The 17,706-nt window shown below is 54.6% G+C and overlaps 1 protein-coding gene across 1 annotated transcript; it reads right to left on the bottom strand.

Moving 5' to 3' along the window:
• Positions 1-479: 479 nt before the first annotated feature.
• LOC309347194 (polycystin-1-like protein 3) lies at positions 480-17,347 on the bottom strand (the record flags this gene model as incomplete). The annotated part of the gene is made up of 31 exons (XM_081871535.1): positions 480-730; positions 889-1,020; positions 1,271-1,372; positions 1,489-1,699; positions 1,802-1,962; positions 2,534-2,658; positions 2,831-2,964; positions 3,324-3,615; positions 4,054-4,239; positions 5,433-5,576; positions 5,717-5,819; positions 6,159-6,411; positions 7,353-7,545; positions 7,743-7,911; positions 8,018-8,214; positions 8,624-8,817; positions 9,264-9,410; positions 10,211-10,389; positions 10,711-10,812; positions 11,061-11,291; positions 11,468-11,652; positions 12,448-12,676; positions 12,893-13,018; positions 13,144-13,270; positions 14,029-14,162; positions 14,420-14,584; positions 14,798-14,929; positions 15,380-15,811; positions 15,964-16,004; positions 16,310-16,399; positions 17,059-17,347. The coding sequence occupies 31 exons, from the start codon at positions 17,345-17,347 to the stop codon at positions 617-619; spliced, it is 5,319 nt and encodes a 1,772-aa protein (XP_081727661.1). The 3' UTR covers positions 480-616.
• Positions 17,348-17,706: the final 359 nt, after the last annotated feature.

Below are 17,706 nucleotides of genomic sequence, written 5' to 3'. Positions count from 1 at the left end.
TAAGTTCTTCAAATCTGTGGCTGGGTAGGGGAGTGTAATCTACAATTCCCTGTTTGTCTCCTCAGAGTTTAAACCCTGCAATAGGTAAAGAGTTCCTCAGCGACATTAAAAATAACTTGATTTGTAAGGCTTAATTGATGTTAAGCACCACTGAGTATTTGGGATTGGCAATAAATAAGAACAGCCCTCCTTTGCTCTGCCTCTTTGGGCAGAGAAGAAACTGGCTCCTGCTGTTTAGGGACTTGACCGGCCTTTGGGCTGGAAGCCAGTAAGATCGGTTTTGCTCTTCAACCTGCAGGGCAGCAGCAGGGGATTTCTGGGCAGTCAGATTTGTTCTGCCTTGGTTAGTCCCAACAACTCAAAGGCGTGTCAAGGATAAAGGAAGTAGGATGTAGCATGAGGTAATGTTGAGTCAAGATCACATGGTAAATTAGCTGAAGAGCGGGAGGGGCAGCTTAAAAGTGGGAGAAAAGCCATACAGATTTTCTTGCCAGCCCAGCTGACCTCTGATATTCTTAAAGATAGCATGTACATTAGTGATACTAGGGAAATGGTGACCCTTCCCATTTTAGAATAGAAAAGAGCTGTCCAAATGGGGAGGTGGGATGATGCCGCTTCAGTCCTGTGGCTCCTTTCGGGAAGCTGCTGGGAAGGGTGGCTGTTTCTTGATTCCAAACAAGGTGGAAATCTTCAATTGAATCAGCTGCAACATGGATTCCTCCTTGCTGGCCTGTTGTGATGAACCGAGAGAGAGAGAGATGCCTTATATATGAACTCGGATCCTGAGGGGTGGCTGCGGCACAAGCAGCTTCTCATGAAGGCTTAATTGCTTGAAGCTTGGCTGGTGCCTGGTGATGAGCAGCACCAGCCACTTGGGCTTACACCTACCTTGGCAGCCTTCATCTCCCGACTGAAGGTCGTCAAAAGGGCAGAGACAAACAGGTTGATGATCACAAACACCATGGAGATGACGCTGGTTACAATCAGCACAGCGCCAAACACGGGGTCCACAGCAATGACCTAAGCATGAAGAGCACAGTTATGTCTCCTGTCTACATATGCACTTAGCAGAGAGCTGTTGGCCGTGCTGTGCTTTGCAGGGCACAGGGAAGCATGGCATTCTAGACCCAGAAAGCTGAAATCCATGCAGGTCTCTCTGGGTGCTGAGCTGGGAGCTGAATGGGGCTGGGGGTCTGCTGTGATCTGTGGTGTGCTGGAAGGGCAGCCTGGCAGTGTGCCTCGGCCTAAAGTGGGGCTGCATGGCACTCACCTCTTCATAATTAAAGATTCCAATGAGAAGCCCTACGATGGTCACAGCTGAGTTAAAGAAGGTCTTGTAGTCATCTACGCTCCATCCAAACATGAGGTTGCACTGATGGCAAGAGAGTGAAGGTGATGTAGCGGGAGGGGTATAAGGACACAGGAAGGGGGGGGGCTCTTCCCTCCGCCCTTGGTTGGTTTCCCTGCAGTTGGCAGGTCTCTTCTTACCACAATGGCGTAACCCACAAGCAGCACCAGAAGTGTGAGCAGGAAGCCCAGGACCTCATCCCAGGCTTTCTGCAGTGTCTGTGTGATGAGGTGCATTCTGGGATTTAGGCGCAGGAGGTTCCACAGCTTGATGGTTGTCAAGGCCACCAGAAAAGCAATGAGGTATGTCAGAGCAGAGTCAACTTCCACCATCTCATAGAAGCTGATGAACCTGGCAGGGGTGTGGAGGGAGATTTGCTTTAGGGTGTGTGAAAGCCGCCTCTGCTGAGTGGGGGTCTGCCCCTGCCCCTTGTTTCGGATGGTAGACACTCACTTGTTGCGGTCTTGGCGATGCTGCTTCAGGATGCCTTTTGCCAGCATGCGCCTCTTCACATAAAGTCCAATAGCTGCCACACTTATGAGGATGGTGCTGGCATCCAGCAGGTTTCTCTTGCTGCTGAAGTACTTCCACTTCTGCTGCTTCAACTGCCGGCCCTGCTGGCCCCATGGAAGAAGCAGGCTTGACTCAGGCAGCCACATGTTGGGGGGGGGGGGGAATGCAAGTGGAAGGAGCAGTGGTGGTGTGATGCTCTTTCTCTGGCAATACAGCAACCTCCACACACCACCACCCTCTAAAACAGCCTTTCTCAACCTTGGGTCCCCAGATGCTTTTGGCCTACAACTCCCATCATTCCTAGCTAGCAAGGCCAGAGCTCAGGGATGATGGGAGTTATAGTCCAACAAATCTGGGGACCCAAGGTTGACACTGCCCTAAAACAAGGGTGGGATGACACTCCTGCGGCACTCCAGGTGCTGCTGGAATCCAAATGCCCAACTGCTCTAGGCAGCCAATGGCAATGGTCAGGAATTATGGGAGCCTAGCAGCACCCATAGGGCCCCCGCAGGTTCCACATCTCAGCTCCCCTGAGCTGGTGCTGGCTGATACCTCCCACTAACCCTCGGCACCTTGAGAGTGCTGGCTAAAGCTGATGGAAGTTGTAGTCCAGCAATATCCGGAGGGTGCTAGGCTAAGGAAACTAAGCTGGCTCACAGAGGCCCCGCTCACCTGCACAAAGATGTAGTATAGTATGAGCAGGAGAAAGGTGATCTGGGCACAGATAAATTGGAGGACGAGCTGGAGGTCTGGATAGAGGCGGAGAATTTGCAACTCTGATTTGCTGAACAAGGCCCCTGCCACAGAAACAGGCACAGGGTCAAGCACGGAGGCTGCAAGCAAGGCTGGTTCCCAGGAAGAGGGAACGCCTTTTCTCCTTCTCCCTCCCCAACAGCCCAAGGACAGCCATCCTGCCTCTGAGGCCCATTGCAGGGCTAGGCCCCCTTTGTCTCTACTACACGCTCTTGCCTATCCCATTGGCCTCCAAGATCAGTGTGACTGCGCAGAAGAGGTTGACATTTGCATTGTAGACAACAAACTCAATGAAGACGACTCGTGTGCTTCTGTCCAGCCAGTTGTTCCGTTCCAGATAGCGAAGGGTTCTGGTGGGGAATGGTGCAGAAAAAGTTGTATTGTGTTTCCACCTTGCAGTGGGAGAGAATTCTTAAGGGCTGCACCTAAATCTACTGGTGGCAGGGAAGAGAAACAACTCTAGTTTACTATTGCATGCCCTGCCCAGTTGACCAGTTCTCCCCCAAGTACCACCTGCCAGACTCCAGCTAGCAATGCCATATTCACTACTGTTAGCCAGGATTGTGGGTCTTTAGTGGGTCTTCTGCCTCTCCCACAGCTTCACAAGATCAGGAAATAGTGGGCAGAGACTGAGATACACCTGCCCAGAAAAAGCCCCTGGAGCTTTCGGGACCAGATGCCTGTTCTGCAGCTCCTTCAGTCCACATACCTCATGGCGTAGCTTTTGTTTCTGCCAAGGTTTGCCAGGTAGCCGCTTCCCGGATAGAGAGCAAACTTCCCCCAGATGGGGTACTCTTGCAGGGTGCTCTCATTCTGGAAGACCCAGGCACTCGCCTGACCTCTCCCACCTGCAGCAGGAGGCCCCCAGCTGGCCGTGGGACCCTGCTTTCCCTCTTGGAGTGGGAGAAAAGCTGGCCCTGGCTTTGGCGGGGCTCCTGTGGCTCGGATCTGCCGTAGCCGCACGCTGCCCACAAGGAAAGAGTTTCCATCCATGGCCAAACCTGGGAGATCGAGAGAGGGGAGAAATGTGCTGCTTAGAAGCAAAACACACAGACACACACCTGTTTGTACAGATGTGAAAAGCTGGGTAAATTTCAGGTTTCAGCTTTGGCAACACTGAAAAAGCCTAAAGAGGCCATGTTTTTATAATTTATACAGTGTGTGCCGCTGGGGCCACTGCCCAGCACACCTTCCCTCACTTGAGGCTTCTGCCTTGAGCCTGCCCCACAATCCCTCCCATTGCAGTGAGTGAGCAGCAAAAAGAGACTTCCAGGCAGCGGCTCTGAAGCAAGGGAAGGCACACTGTTTCAATTTATTCAGTCATTCATTTTGTGGTGACCCGCATAAAAGCAGTCACACACAAGTAGAATGCCCATAAGCAGAGGGCTGCCTGTATACAGAAGGATGTCTCTTTTATCTCTGTTCCTTGTGCTGCTCACCTTCAGAATTGCCATGGAGGCCAGGCAGCAAAATCACCCTGATCCACCTGTACAACTCTTCTGGGGTAAGGATGTCTTCCAGGTGGGATGTGAAGGTCCTCTGGAGGGCGTTGTTAAAGTAGAACTCATTGGGGCTTCTCTCGGTATAGCTGAGGACCATCAGCACAGCCAGGAACACAAGCTGCACTGGGTGTCAGAAAAGGGAAGTGGATCGAAACAGTTTGTCCTGTTGGATTTTGCATCCCTACAGCCAGACAACGTGGGGGGAACAACCTCACAGGCCAAATTATAATCCCATCCAGATCTAAGCAACCCACCCGCTTGCAGGTATGATCGGGCGTAGCTAGCTGCTCCGGTAACCGGAGCAGTGGGAGCGGGGGGCACCGCCCATGGGGGCGCCGTGGTGATCCGCCTGGGGGGTGGCATGGTGATCTGCCCATGGAGTCCGTTTTGGGCAGCGCAGGGCCCTGAGCCACTGCATCACTCCCAGGAGAGACGCATGGCTTGGGCGCACTGCAGGCCAGGCCTCACGGTGTCACCCTCCTGCGGTGTGCCATTTTGTCACCCCCTCAGGAATGACACGCGGGGCAGACCGCACCCCCTCAGGAATGACACACGGGGCAGACCGCACCCCCCCCCCCCCCGCGCACACACACCCTTTCTACGCCCGTGGGTATGATGTTCCCTGCTGGTGGTTTAAATTTTGCAAATTACATCTGAAGATTTGTCCTGAGCAGATTCTGCACCCACTGAGTTATGTATGGTTTATAGCAGTGGTTCCCAATTAGCTAATTACAGTGGTACCTCGGGTTAAGAACTTAATTCGTTCCAGAGGTCCGTTCTTAGCCTGAAACTGTTCTTAACCTGAGGTACCACTATAGCTAATGGAGCCTCCCACTGCCGCTGCGTGATTTCTGTTCTCATCCTGAAGCAAAGTTCTTAACCTGAGGTACTATTTATGGGTTAGTGGATTCTGTAACCTGAAGCGTCTGTAACCTGAAGCATCTGTAACCCGAGGTAACACTGTACTGAGGACCCCCTATTTTTCAAAAGCCAAGCCATGGACCCCCTACTTTTGAAAATTTTGCTAACTCTATGGTAGTTAGCTGTGCAAAGCAATTTTTTGATGAAAATGTAAGGTAAGCCCAATGTTCTGACATGGTATGTGGCAGTTTCTTCCTAAGTTCCTAGAAGCAACTGCCGCTCCCACCATTCTGACCTTGGCCTTGGTATCATTCTCTGTCTTGCTTGCTTCCTTAACCACTGATGCTTAGGAGTGTGAATGCTGAGCATATTTCACCCCTGCTTGGTGCGGGGAGGGAGCAGGAAGTGTTGCACAACCCATCCACGCCCTTACTGGCCTTCGCGCCTGGTCTCACCTGCAATTTCTCTGATCAAGGAGTACAACTTCTCGTCTTTCAAGGCTCGTTCCTTTAGCCGCACCATTGGCTGGAGGGCAGGGGGTCTGTAAGCTGGGTCTGCCCAGTCTCCCCGCCCATAAGCTTCCAGTTGTAGGCCCCTTGCTAGAGGGAGAGGAAAGCTAGAGTCAGTCCCAAGCAAGAGGAAAAAGGCCCCCTTTGGTCAGAGGCCGCTTAGGCAGATGCCCTATCGAGCATTGCAGATGGAGGCGCGGGGTGGGGTGGGGTTGGAGAGCTTGAATTACCTGTGACGAGGCCCAGGGCCCACCAGAGCTGCTGCTCCTGCCCCTTGTCCTTCCACAACTCCCTCTTGTGCAGCAGTGAGAAGAGGAAGGTCAGAGCCAACACCTGGGAAGGAGGGAGAACAGGGTTGCCATTGGGGGGGGGGCCCACAGGGCATGTGTCTGGGGCCCCCTTAGCAGAATAAGCAGGAGGTGCCCCACCACAAATGGTTAGTAACATTACACACATTACCAGTGCAGATTGGGGGAGAGATGGACAAGCATTAAACCCAGAGTCTGGACTTAGGTGGGGTCTGAGGATCCTTGCAGACCTCTGACCCTTCTGTGTTGCTGCAGAATCACAGAACACCAAAGACATTTGTAGAGGCAGGGAGAAGAGGGGAGATGCTGGTTCTGGCAAGGGTGTGGGGAGAGGTTAGCTGCACCCCAGATAGGACCAAGTTACCTTCAGGGGCTGCATTACAAAGATGTTCTGTAGCACTGAGAGCAGGATGTTGATGGCCCAGTGCCCAGCCTCGTCCCTGCTCATTTCTAGGCTGTAGAGCACTGTGAAGAAGGCTGAAACCAGGCTGATGCTCCCCACTGTGAGCCAGCAAGCGAAGCTGAATCTCCCGGGGAGACAGTGGGAGAACGGTGGCCTCTCCTTGTCAGGGTCTTCAAGTGGGAAACTGCTGAGCTCGCTCCTGGGCCCGGTGGGCCTGAGACACAGAGACAGGAGAATAAATGGCACCTCAGCCTTTGGGAACACCAGTGGAGGGAGGGAACTGCGCAGTGGGGAGGGCAAATGTCCCACAGACCAAGCAGAAAAAGCAAGAGGCAGTTAAGAAAAAGACCATTATTGGGTGGGCTGGGAAAACTGGCTGGCTTTGGGTCTGTGTGTGACACGGGACCAGACACGGAGTCCTCTGAAGATGAACCAGATACTCTATAGATCCAGGGGCCCTCCAGGTTAGTACCTGATGAAAAACTCCTGGAACTGTCAGAACAGGAGGTGGAACAGCTCCCCCTGCCAGTCTCAGGAATCAGAGGTGGCAGTCTGCTTGTGAGGAAGCAGTCAGTGGCTGTGGTTGAGTGTAGTTTAGGAGACAAGAGTATATAAAGCCTCCCTAGTGAGCCTTCTAGTTGCAGGAAATAATACGGGTCTCTGGTGCCTTATTTCCTGATTCTCATCGCCCTGCCTTGCTGCATTGTACCTTGCCTGAACTCGACTGCGGTGGTGACCTTGTGCTGTTGCCTCACTCTGTTTCTGGGTCACATTTGAATGCTCTGCTGCATATGTGACCCCCATCCTCACTGGTGAGTCCTGGGGGGGGGGGGTAACTTCTATCTCCTGTAACTGTGACCTGCCTCCTCGCCCAGCCCCTGAAGGCATTCCCTGGAGTGTGAAGACATCTGGTTAGTTTCTTCCTGCAAGCTATTTCATGGAAGGAACTTTGACCTTAGCTAGGTGTGTTTCTTTGTATACATACGTAGGGTGTGTACAGTAGATGCCACAGAGTTTCACAGTGGCTTACAAATGAGGATCTTGTTCCCCAAGTATTATTTTGGGTTTGGAGCAATCTCTGCCAAATTTTACCAGTAAATGGGGCCAGGAGAGTGGGGAAGAGATAGTTGAGCGGAGCTTCCGGATGGGGGCTACCTGCCAGGCCCCTCAGGGCTGGGCCAGGGCTGGGCCTGCTGCTGCTCCAGGTGCTGCTGGACTCTTCGTAGTTGGTCCACTGCATGCAGATGGTCATAGGGGTTAGGGAAGCTGCACAAATCCAGGCTGCAGAGCTGAGTCCCCAAGTCATTCAGCACATGGCTCAGGTAGCTGTGGAGGTTGAAGCACCTCTCTGGAAACAAGTACAAAGAGGAATCACTCTCACCCTCCAGAGCCTTAATTCCCCCTCCTTTTTCCAATTGAGTCAAGGGTTGCTCAGCTCCCCAAAGGTGCAAGCTGGTGCACAGAGCATGAGGAAGGGTGGCGCACTCTCTGTCTGAGAGGAAGGGAGTGGTATTTGCATCCGTTGCCAAGGCAAGCTACTCTTACCCTGAGGGGGACCTTCCAGGTCCTTCTGGTGCTGGAGGTGGGACTCAATGAGGTCACACAGAGCAGCCACAAGCTCTGGTACTTGCTCCCAAGTCCCAGGGAACTTGTCCATGGCTCTGCACTGGCAGAGGCTGTTCTTGTAGAGGAAGCCCAGGGTCTCCTCCAGCTCCTGCAATGGAGAGAGCAGGGCAAGAGTGCCAAGCACCCATCAGGGCGGAGGCTGACCGCTCAGAACCTCTTGCTGACTGGAGGGACTTGTGAGGAGGGGGTCTCACCTGCTTGACTCGTGTGATGGGCATCACCTGCTTGGGGGGCATCACAGTCTGCAGGAGTTCGGAGCTGGCAGCCGGAGGCTTTGGGGCTGGAGGCTGGACCAGCTGGAAGATGTGGCTGATCAGTAGGCTCACTGGCATTAGGAAGATGGCTGTTTCCACACTCACCAGCAGCTCGTGCCAAGTCACCATAAAAGGCCCTGTCTCGGGAGCAGGGGGGGAGAGAGGAGGGGCAGACAGAGACCTTCAGTCAGGAGGGGGTGGCCAAAAGGATCACTGCTGTGGCTGAGGCAGTTTCAATGCCAAAAATGCTGGGCGGTGTCCAAAGGGGGACACCCAGCTCCATTGTGAAGCTTAGAATCCTCAGCGCTACTTAGAGACATACAAGCCCTATGCATGGAAGGTGGAGCATGGGGACAGGAGCAAAAATACAGGACTCTTTAGGGCTCTGCCTTGGGGGCTGTGAGCCATGGCAAGTGGTGGGAAACCAGCCTCTTCCCTACCCCACCCACTCACCTGCCCCCAGCCCAGCGCCCACCTGCATCATGTTGGGGTGGGGGACAAGGAAAGGCACTGGCTATGCTAGCCTCCAGCTGGCAGCTGACTCACCAGCCTCGGGGCTTCTGGACGCTGCCTCTTTTCTCCAGAACATGATATTGATGAGGAAGGTGCAGCAGAGGAGGGCCAGGCAGCAGGAGAGCCTCTGCACACGGGTGAAGGGGCTCCAGGGCGAGCAGGTCACCACCGACAGCCACAGGTGCTCCTGCGTCAATTTGTCCACCAGCCCTGACCAGAACTGGTACCTGGTGAAGTGGGATAAGAGATGTATTTGGTGGGGGCTGAGCCAGAGAGGGTCAAGGGCCAGGAGCAGGGTGGGACCTTTCCTACTGCACCTAATTTCTGAATGAAGAGGAGCTGGAAGCTGCATCACACTCTCTGACCTGGAAGGAAGACCCAACTCCCAGATGGGTGGGAGAGAAAGGCCCTCTCTGTGTATAGTCAAAGGAACTTTCTGCACTGGGTCTGAGATTTGTCATTCCAAGCAGATTCTGGGACAGAGCCTGCCGTTCCCTGACTTTTATTTTTTGATGTCTGATTATTGCTTTTTCACACAGGTGTTCTTAGTATAATTCAGTCAAAGGCAAGGTACCTGTTGGGTAAATCAGGGGCAGAAACACCCCAAGGACAAAAACACATTCCAGAGACGCCACAAACTGGCAGGTGGTGGGTGGGTGGGGCTCATATTTACCTGAAAGACAGGAGATCCCTCTCGGAGGCAGCAGCAAAGACTTTATCCACATGGCCGTCATCCAGGTCAGCTGCCAGCCAAGAGTCACACAGGAAATGCCACTTCTTCTTGGCAGGCAGGTCACAGACAACCAGCCGCCTCACAAACCTGCAGGAGGCTCAGGCCTTTCAGTCATTTGCCCACACATGGGTGGCACTGCCAAGCAGTCATGTGGTGCCCATTAGCTGCAGCCAAGGGATGTGCCCCCACTCCCCCATCACTCAAGAGCTGCAGGTTAAAGGGAAGCAGTGGGGATCTTTTCCTTCTGCCCTCATCACCTTGCCAAAGCAGAGAGCTGCATGTGGCTTCCTTCAAGCACAAGGAAGCTTTGCTCCAAGTTAACCTATACATAAAGCGTCGTTTGCCCAGCAGCTTTGGGAAAAGACTGGAGATGGAAAGGTATTCCCTCCCTGATGTATCCTTTATGTTTGGGGGTTCAGACCAAAGGTGGGTCATAATGCATTATTTTACATGACAATGTGGCCTCTGGAGCCAAAGCTGGCCTTTAACATGGTGAGCATAAACCTTGGGTGGGACAAGACATGCCACAGTTCCATCGTCCCCCTGAAATGTCCAACTGACCTGCAGCTAGTTTTGCTACAGTTGGACAGGGATGTTGTGAATTTCTTCAGCATAGGCTTGAAAGGAGGTATCTTTGAGGACCTGGGAATTCTGCATGTATCCAGGTCCTGGCAGCACAACCCCATGGCATGGGAGGACTAGGTATGCCAGCTGCAGTGTCCCTTCGCCTACTAGCACCTGATAAGGTCTGGTGCTGCCAACGGACTCTCCCACGCCAGTTGTGTGCTTCCAACCTCCTCCTTGCCTGGCATCCATTTGCAGTCTGGTTCACTCTAACCCCACCCTCTCAGCCCCCACCCTCAGCCCTCGCTGGGCCATGGACTTACCAGCTGGGGTTGGGCCCAGTGTTGTCGTGCCAAAGGCGGATGGCGTGGAGGTTGCCCAGGGACTTCTGAGTGGCAAGGAGGAAGGCATCCCGCCCACCTCGCTCAAAGGAGGGCCCCTGGGGGTGCTGTAGCAGGTGTGGCTCACTCCGGCCCTCTGCCCCATAGAGGGTCAGGATAACCTCAAGCCAAGGAGGGAGAAGGGGTTAATCAAGGAAAGGGAAAAGAGGGTGGGTGCTGGGTGGGGTTCATGGATTGCTTCCTTTCCTCAGTTCCTTGCCCAAGCAGGGAGCACATGAAGGATGTCATCAAAGACAGGCTTTTGCATGCTGCCAGTCACACAGAAGCCTGGACCCCACACACCCACTCCCCGATAGGGAGAGATCTGCCAGACTCGGCCCAGATTCTGTGGGCAGGAGCCTGAGGTCACAGAACTTGATGGGCAGCACTTGTAGCATCAACAGTACAAAGTGGGCCTGCAGGAAAGTGAGACCCTCCCCTACCTTAGCAGAGGTCCCAGCCCCTCGGCGGTAGCCTGTGAAGACTTGCACCAGGTAAGGGAAGCAGGCGGTGGCCTCATTATCTGCTAGGATTGTGACCTTCACCTGGAGGGGGGAGAAACACACATGGGGTGGGTGGCCCTAGAAATGGCCAAGCCCCACTTCAGCAAGTCGGCTTTTCTAGGGTGTCTGGCTCTCAGCTGTTTGCTGGATAAATATCTCATTGTTCCTCATTTCAGCACATCAGACAAGAATGGCCTGAATGAGGGCAGATGGGGGGAGTGTCTCTGGCCTTGAAATGCTAATAACCCCAAACAACCATCATAAATCTTTTGCTTGTCCTTTCCCCTCACCTTCTTAACATCCGTTCTCTGTCTCCATTGAGCCCAAACAAGGGCAACTCCATAGCCCAGCAACAAGCTGCTTAGCAAGGCCAGCCCGGAAGGGTTCTGGCCCACAGTGCTCAGGAGCTTTGCAGTGTTGTGAAGGTCAATCAGGTGTGGCAGGACCAAGGCGATGCACCCAAAGAAGGTGAGGTGGTTGCACAAGCACTGGGTGCTATGGAGGGTGCTTTGGGAGCCCACCTGGGAGGGAGGCACTGATGCATTAGAAACCAACACAGGAGGATGAGGTCCCCAAAGTTCTGCTCCATTTGGTTCCCCATGACATTCTGCCCTACTTTTTTTTCCCTCCCAGCATGGAAGCAAAGGCTTGCTTGCCTGCCCAACAGCCCTCTGGCCTGGTTGACCCTACTGCATACCCGACATCCATCAGTTCTCCAGGCCTGATGCTGGCTGGACCAGTAGTAGCATCCGGAGATGATGGTGTGAATGGAGAGGTTCCAGGGGCCCTGAGAGAGGGGAGCCACCTCTGCAGAGATGTAGTAGGTGCCCAGGCCATGATGCTGCAGCTCCTCTGGAGGAATCACCCATGTGTAGGTACCCTCTGAAGCAAGAGCAGTGAGTCAAAGAGAGCAAAGAGGGACCACACGCACTGACCTCACCCACACCTTCCCCCACTGGGGGACACAGTCCTGCCTGGCCCAAGCTCCTCCCTCTGTGCCTACTCCCAGGTGCACAGATTTAAATCAAAGTGGTTTGATCAATTATGTAAATGAAGCAACGGGCTGATTTAACTAAGCGATTTAAATCAAATTTCCCATTGATGTTTCCCACAGTGCAAATCTGACCACTACACCATGTTAATTTGCAATTAAATGAATTTAATGGGCAATTAAATAATTGAAACACAGCTGATTCAATCTGTATGCTTTTGCAACTTTCCCTTTTTATTTATAGAGGTAAATTGTTCCCATATAGCAGGCTTCCTCAAACTCAGCCCTCCAGATGTTTTTGGCCTACAACTCCCATGATCCCTAGCTAGCAGGACCAGTGGTCAGGGATGATGGGAATTGTAGTCTCAAAACATCTGGAGGGCCGAGTTTGAGGAAGCCTGCCATACAGGTCATGTCTTATGGCTGAAACCCAGAACAGCCGGTGAAGTTAACACCTCAAAGCTATGCCCACTTACCTGAGAGTTACCTCACTGAACTCCAATGAGACTTACTTTTAAGGGGATACATGCAGCATTGTGTTGTATGTATGAGCATAAGAAGAACCTGCTACATCAGGCCAATGACCATTCTGGTCCATCACTATTCTCCTAGATGTCAATCAGATGCTCCAATAGGAAGTCCCAAAGCAGCACCTGCCCTCTAGCTTCCTTCTAACAAGTCCTCACCCCCTTGCCATCCGCTGCTGGGCAGGGTGGTGTTGAGGAGACTGCTGTTCTTGTTGGGCTCAGGTTGGAGGCCCAGGTGCAAGGTGATCTGGACCACTGTGCTGGATTCCACCGATACTAGCAGGGCATCCTCTACTGATGTGATGTTTACCACAATGTCAAAGTTCCTGACGTTGCCAGTCAAGTGAGTGTGAGGGGCCTCAGCACTAGCCTCAGCACTGAGCCCAATCTGGAAGCAGACAGAATGCCTATGGTCAGCCCTGCAGTCCGTCCATCCCCCCACTGGTCCTTGAGCACATATTGTCTCCCATCAGGCCATACAGCACAAAGTGCTTATCTCTGATCCAGAGCTGGACCTTGGACAGTGCTGCTTCTCCATGCCACTTGGGTGCTGAGAGAAGAGTCCCCTGATGAGAGAACTTTCCAGTACAGTATCAATTCTCACCTCTATTTCCTCTGCAAGATTGTGGACACCGATGGACTCTTTGCTGGCCATGAGAGCGACACTTGCCGTCCTTTTGATCGGCTTCCCATCCAGGTGCCGGAAAGGATTGAATGCAAAGGAGGCCACCTAGAGTGAAGATGAGAGCAAGAGCGAGCTGTGGGGGTGCCCTCTGCCCCATCTCCACGCCCTGCCAGCCCTGCACTATGTCCCCCTACAAGGACCCAGTGGACAGCAAGCCACTACCACCTTACCTGGACTTGTACTTGAGGGTGCTGGCTCAGAACTGGCTCCAGAGCAGAGCTGGATGGGAAGGTTACATTCATGCCCCTTGGCTGAAGCAGGTGGAAGGAAGCATGGGGCAGGGAGGCTTTGTCACACCTGGTAGGGAGTGAGGAGAGGGGTTACTGTTGAAAGTTTGAGTGCAACTCCATTTTCAGAAGAGGGGTCTTGCGTAGGTTAGGACAGATAGAACAGAGTTCGAGACCTCCAGATTCCCAGACTACCTTTGTGTCATTAACCTCTTCAGCTCACCTCTCTATCTCTTTTGATATTCTCAGGCTGCACTCTGTTTCACAACTTCCTGCTCTCACATTTCTCTCTCCAAGAAGAATTATCCTCTGAGATAAGACAGGAGCCAGCATGGCTACCATGCTCTAGTACAGACTTGTTAGGCTAGAACTTGGAACTTTTCTACCCAACTATGTGGTTAGAGTGCGAGACATGGACGTGGGAGACCAGGGTTCAAATGCCCCCTCAGCCATGAAACCCAATGGGTGACTTTGGGCCAGTCACTATCTCTCAGCTCCAACCAACCTCGCAGGGTTGTTATGAGAATAAGATGGAAAAAAGGAGAAGTCTGTGAGCTATCCTGAGCTTTTTGGAGAAAAAGTGGGTTATAAATGTAGTAATAATTTTAAAAATAATGTAATAGACTCCTTTATTATTTATCTTAACTACAGACATCCCTGTGTGTGAGATTGTAACTCATAAAAGTCTGTCCCCTAACCAAGATGCATTCTCTGAACAATGTCTTACTTTGCGTAATTGGCAACCAAACAATTCATTCAGTTCCCCAGCTGCCCTGAGCAAGCCCCCCCCCCCCCTTCTTCAGTGCCTAGGAGAGAGGAGACTGGTACCTGCTGAGGGTGGTGCTGAGCACAGGAGACACCACAGTTACTGTGGATTCCTCCATGGTGGAGCTTCCCAACAGGAGCCCCGTCTGGATCAGAGGAAGGGCTTCCAATGCTGTTTCCAGGACCTTTGGTTCCTGCTGCAGAAAGGCCAGGTGTGGTCAGGAGCTGGGCAGAGCCAGGGTGGGGAGCCGGGAAGCTCAGCTCCCTTCCCATGGGCTCAGAGCAATGGGAAGGCCTTGACAAAAGGGAGTGCCTTCAGAATGAGACCCAGCCATGCAGCAGGCCTGAGCTGGCAACCCCATCCTTCTGCTGGCCTGGGAAAGAGTGAAGGAGGAAGGAGCAGGTCAGAATAGCCTCCTCCACCCGACCCCTGCAGGTCCTCTTTCTCCCCCACCTGTTGCGGGCCGAAGCTGGGTGTCTGGCTGCCTGAGGCTTGGAGGAGGTTGCTGAGGGCCTGGAAAAGAGCCTGTGATGCGAGGTCTAGGCAGGAGGTATTGCTGGCAGGGTGGTCCCTCAGTAGCTGAGAGCTCAGGGAGAGGAGTGCCTGGCTGGCAGAGGCCTGTAGGAACAAGGCAGGGCTGATCATCTGGTGGGGCTGATTTGGGGGTGCAAGGGCGAGGCTGGCTGTGCCAAGCGGTAGGCTTGCCTCTGTACATAGCCTGGGTAGAGCCTGGTTCAACCAAGGACTGGGAGAATAGGCCGCAGGGGACAGACCCTTAGATCAGGGGTGCCACCCACCCACCCTCCTTCCCTCCCTGCCACATGCCAGTACCTGGGCATCGTCTGAAAGCAGAGCATGGAAATTTGTCAAATTCTCCAGCATCCGGGCTGCCTGCTCCAGTGCCATAGGGTGGTCTGGGGTCTGCACAGCCTGGCTGAACTGGTGCAGCACCTTCTCTAGGGCCTGTGGGAAGACCCTGAGTGAGAGGGGGTGGGGGAGAAGGGGGCCTGGTTGCCCTATTATGCTGTCAGTGAGCCTGCAAGTAGAGCTTATTGCTAAATCTCTAATTCTAAGAAGGCTCCTCTACCCTATAGGGGGAAGACCTGAAAAGGCAGCTAGGCCTCCCCAGAGCCACTTGCCCCCCTTTCTGCTGTGGGCAAAACCAGTCTGGAAATCACTCACTAAGTGACTTTGGATCCCTGGGAAATCACATACAAGTCACACTCATCTTTGATCTGCACCTCAGCGTTGGTTTTTCCAGGTGCAAAGGAAGAATCCTGCAACGCACACAACACCCCCACCTTCTGGCATCTCCGGAGCAGGGTGTGGGGTATGGGACCGAGAGAGAGGAGAGCCTGTCTGGACAAGGTGCCACCAGGGTAGGGGCAGGTGCCAGTCCAGATGTCTCCCTACCTTCCCCTGGTCCTCAGGGGGGAAGTCTCTAGGGCTGAAGGTGAAGGAGTCCGGGCTGGTGTTGGACTCGTGCCTTTTGGTACCCCCCGGGGTGGTTTTGCTGGTGGGCAGCGGCTGAGTGCTGGGCTCTGGGGCTGAGGTCTGAGAGTTGGGGCGGGTCTGGCTGCTGTTGCTGGCTGGCCAGGTGCTGGATGCCGACTTGGGGCTGCTCGGCGGATGGCGGGGAGTGCCGAGTTCTGGCCTGGTCCCAAGGAATGACTGGATGTCAGCGGTGGTCGGCTGGCGAACTGTGCTGCTTCCTGGAGGAGCACTGGGCGGCGGAGGAGTCGCGGCGGAGGGCTGGGCGCTCAGAGGGGCAGTCGCCGTTGGCTCTTCGGTGAGGATGGGCGTCGCCTCCGTCGGGCCGCACGTCAAATGCTGGCAGGTCGTTCTCTGGGAGACAGGGAGAGAGAGTCACCAGGGCCGGCTGCTCGGTGGTGCGCTGCGGTCAGCCCAGGGGGCGCTGCGCAGCGACGGCGGCCTAGAGAGCCTTCGCCCGTTCCTGTTCGACGGCTGCGCGGGCACCTGCTTTGGCGGGAACTTACCACCCAGGGCGTGGAAGTCTCTCGGGGCGTCCTCGGGGGGCCTGTAGCGGACAGAGAGCAGAAGGGGTTGAGCTCGGGAGGATTCATGGAAGCGGCCCTTCCGGGGCGGCAGGGATGGTTCTAGGACCTGCGACGGCCCAGCCCAGCCGCCTCGGGGTTGCAGCCACCTCGAAAGGGCGTGCTTCGTGGGGGGTGCTTCCAGAGGCGTGCTTCCAGAGAGTCTCATCCTCAGCTCAGCCACGAGGTCCTTCTCGCTCTTTGAAGCTGGAGGCCCCCTGCCCAAGCCCCTGTGGGTGCGGAATGAGGGCACGAACGCCCACCCCGGGGGGCGGGCAGACTCACGTACCAGACTGGCAGATGAAAAAGTGCTTCTGGTCACACTCCTCCCTCCTGGTATAGAACTGGTCCCCATTCCGGACGAGCACTTTGCAGTGGTCTGCGGAGAGTAGGCGCCGCCGTCAGACACGGTTATCCCTCTTCCCCGCCACCCCACACTCAGCACCAGCCCGCCAGTTGTTTGCCTTTGAGGGATTTTCTTAGGCTAAGGCTTTCCGGCTGAGGCTGCCCTGAGCGCCCCCTGTAGGGCTCCGCTCCCTCTCCAGACTAGAGTCTCCCAGTGGTGGCAAGTGGTTTAAGGGGAGCCTTTGCATAGGGTGAGTGCCTGGTAGCAAACCCTCGGACAGCCTTGCATTATTATTATTATTTTTAACCCTCCCCACTCCTTGGCTGCCTGTCACAGACTGCAGAGCTGAGCCATCAGCAGCGGGGCTTGGCATGGGAGGATGGTTGCCACCCTGGGTGTCCTTGAAACGCTGGTGGGCGGGGTCCCTCGACGGAGGGAAGGGTCTGCAGGGCCTGGCTGGGCCCTTGAAGTGAGAAGCTTGGCTGCCCCGCCTCGATCCCCACGAGGAGACGGTGGTCCCACCTTGTGTAGGGAGGGTGGCGGTCTTGCCCTGAGGGGTTTGGCGTCTGGGCGAGTCAGAGATGCTGAGTGGGGAATAACACACATCCCGGGAGAGTATACTGGAATTGGCTGCTGCTGCCCCTCTTCTGCGGTGCTGCTGTTGGGCCTCTGCGCCCCCGCCCCGCTCTCACCTTTGCCAGGGTGGCTCACTTCTGGGAGCGCCTTTGCTGCAGCCCCGATCCAGGTTTTGCTCCTGTCGTCCAGGCAGTCGCGCAGGGCGTCCTGGATCTGCTGGTTCCACGTGTGGAGGAGCCGGCCGTGGGATCGTCCGCACAAAATCACTGCACCCAAGGCGGGTTGTGGCCACCGGAGCAGTCGATAGCAGTCCTCTCCTGCCACGGGCAGGCAGGCGGGCTCCGATTCCTCCGAAGAGACCTGTGCGGCCCAGAGCCAGAGCCACATCCCTATAGGGAGCCCCATGCCGCTCCCTCTTTGGAGCAAGCTGGCCCTGGGCCACCCTTTAATAGTCTAAACCGCCCCCCCCACACACACACACCGTGCACGCTCAGCCCACGAACTGAGAAAGCAGGTGGGAGCTGCTGAAAAGAGGAGCAGAGCAGCGCCACACCCAGAGGCTAAACAGGTGCAGCACCTGGCGCTCCAGCTGGAGATGGGCCCTCTTGTTTGCAAAGAAGAGGATGCCATTGTCTGCACCCCTGCGAGGAAGAAAGGAGGAGCAACTGCATTGTCTGCTGCATAAAAGGCACGCTGGCAGGCAAATGTTGAGAGCCCAGGTGGCACATCCCATTCCTTTTACTCCTCCGAAGAAGAACTGTATG

This window comes from Podarcis erhardii (assembly GCF_964252035.2).
Source record: "Podarcis erhardii genome assembly, chromosome: 7".
In the NCBI taxonomy this organism is placed as follows: Eukaryota; Metazoa; Chordata; class Lepidosauria; order Squamata; family Lacertidae; genus Podarcis; species Podarcis erhardii.
This window is presented reverse-complemented; position numbering and strand designations above follow the sequence as displayed.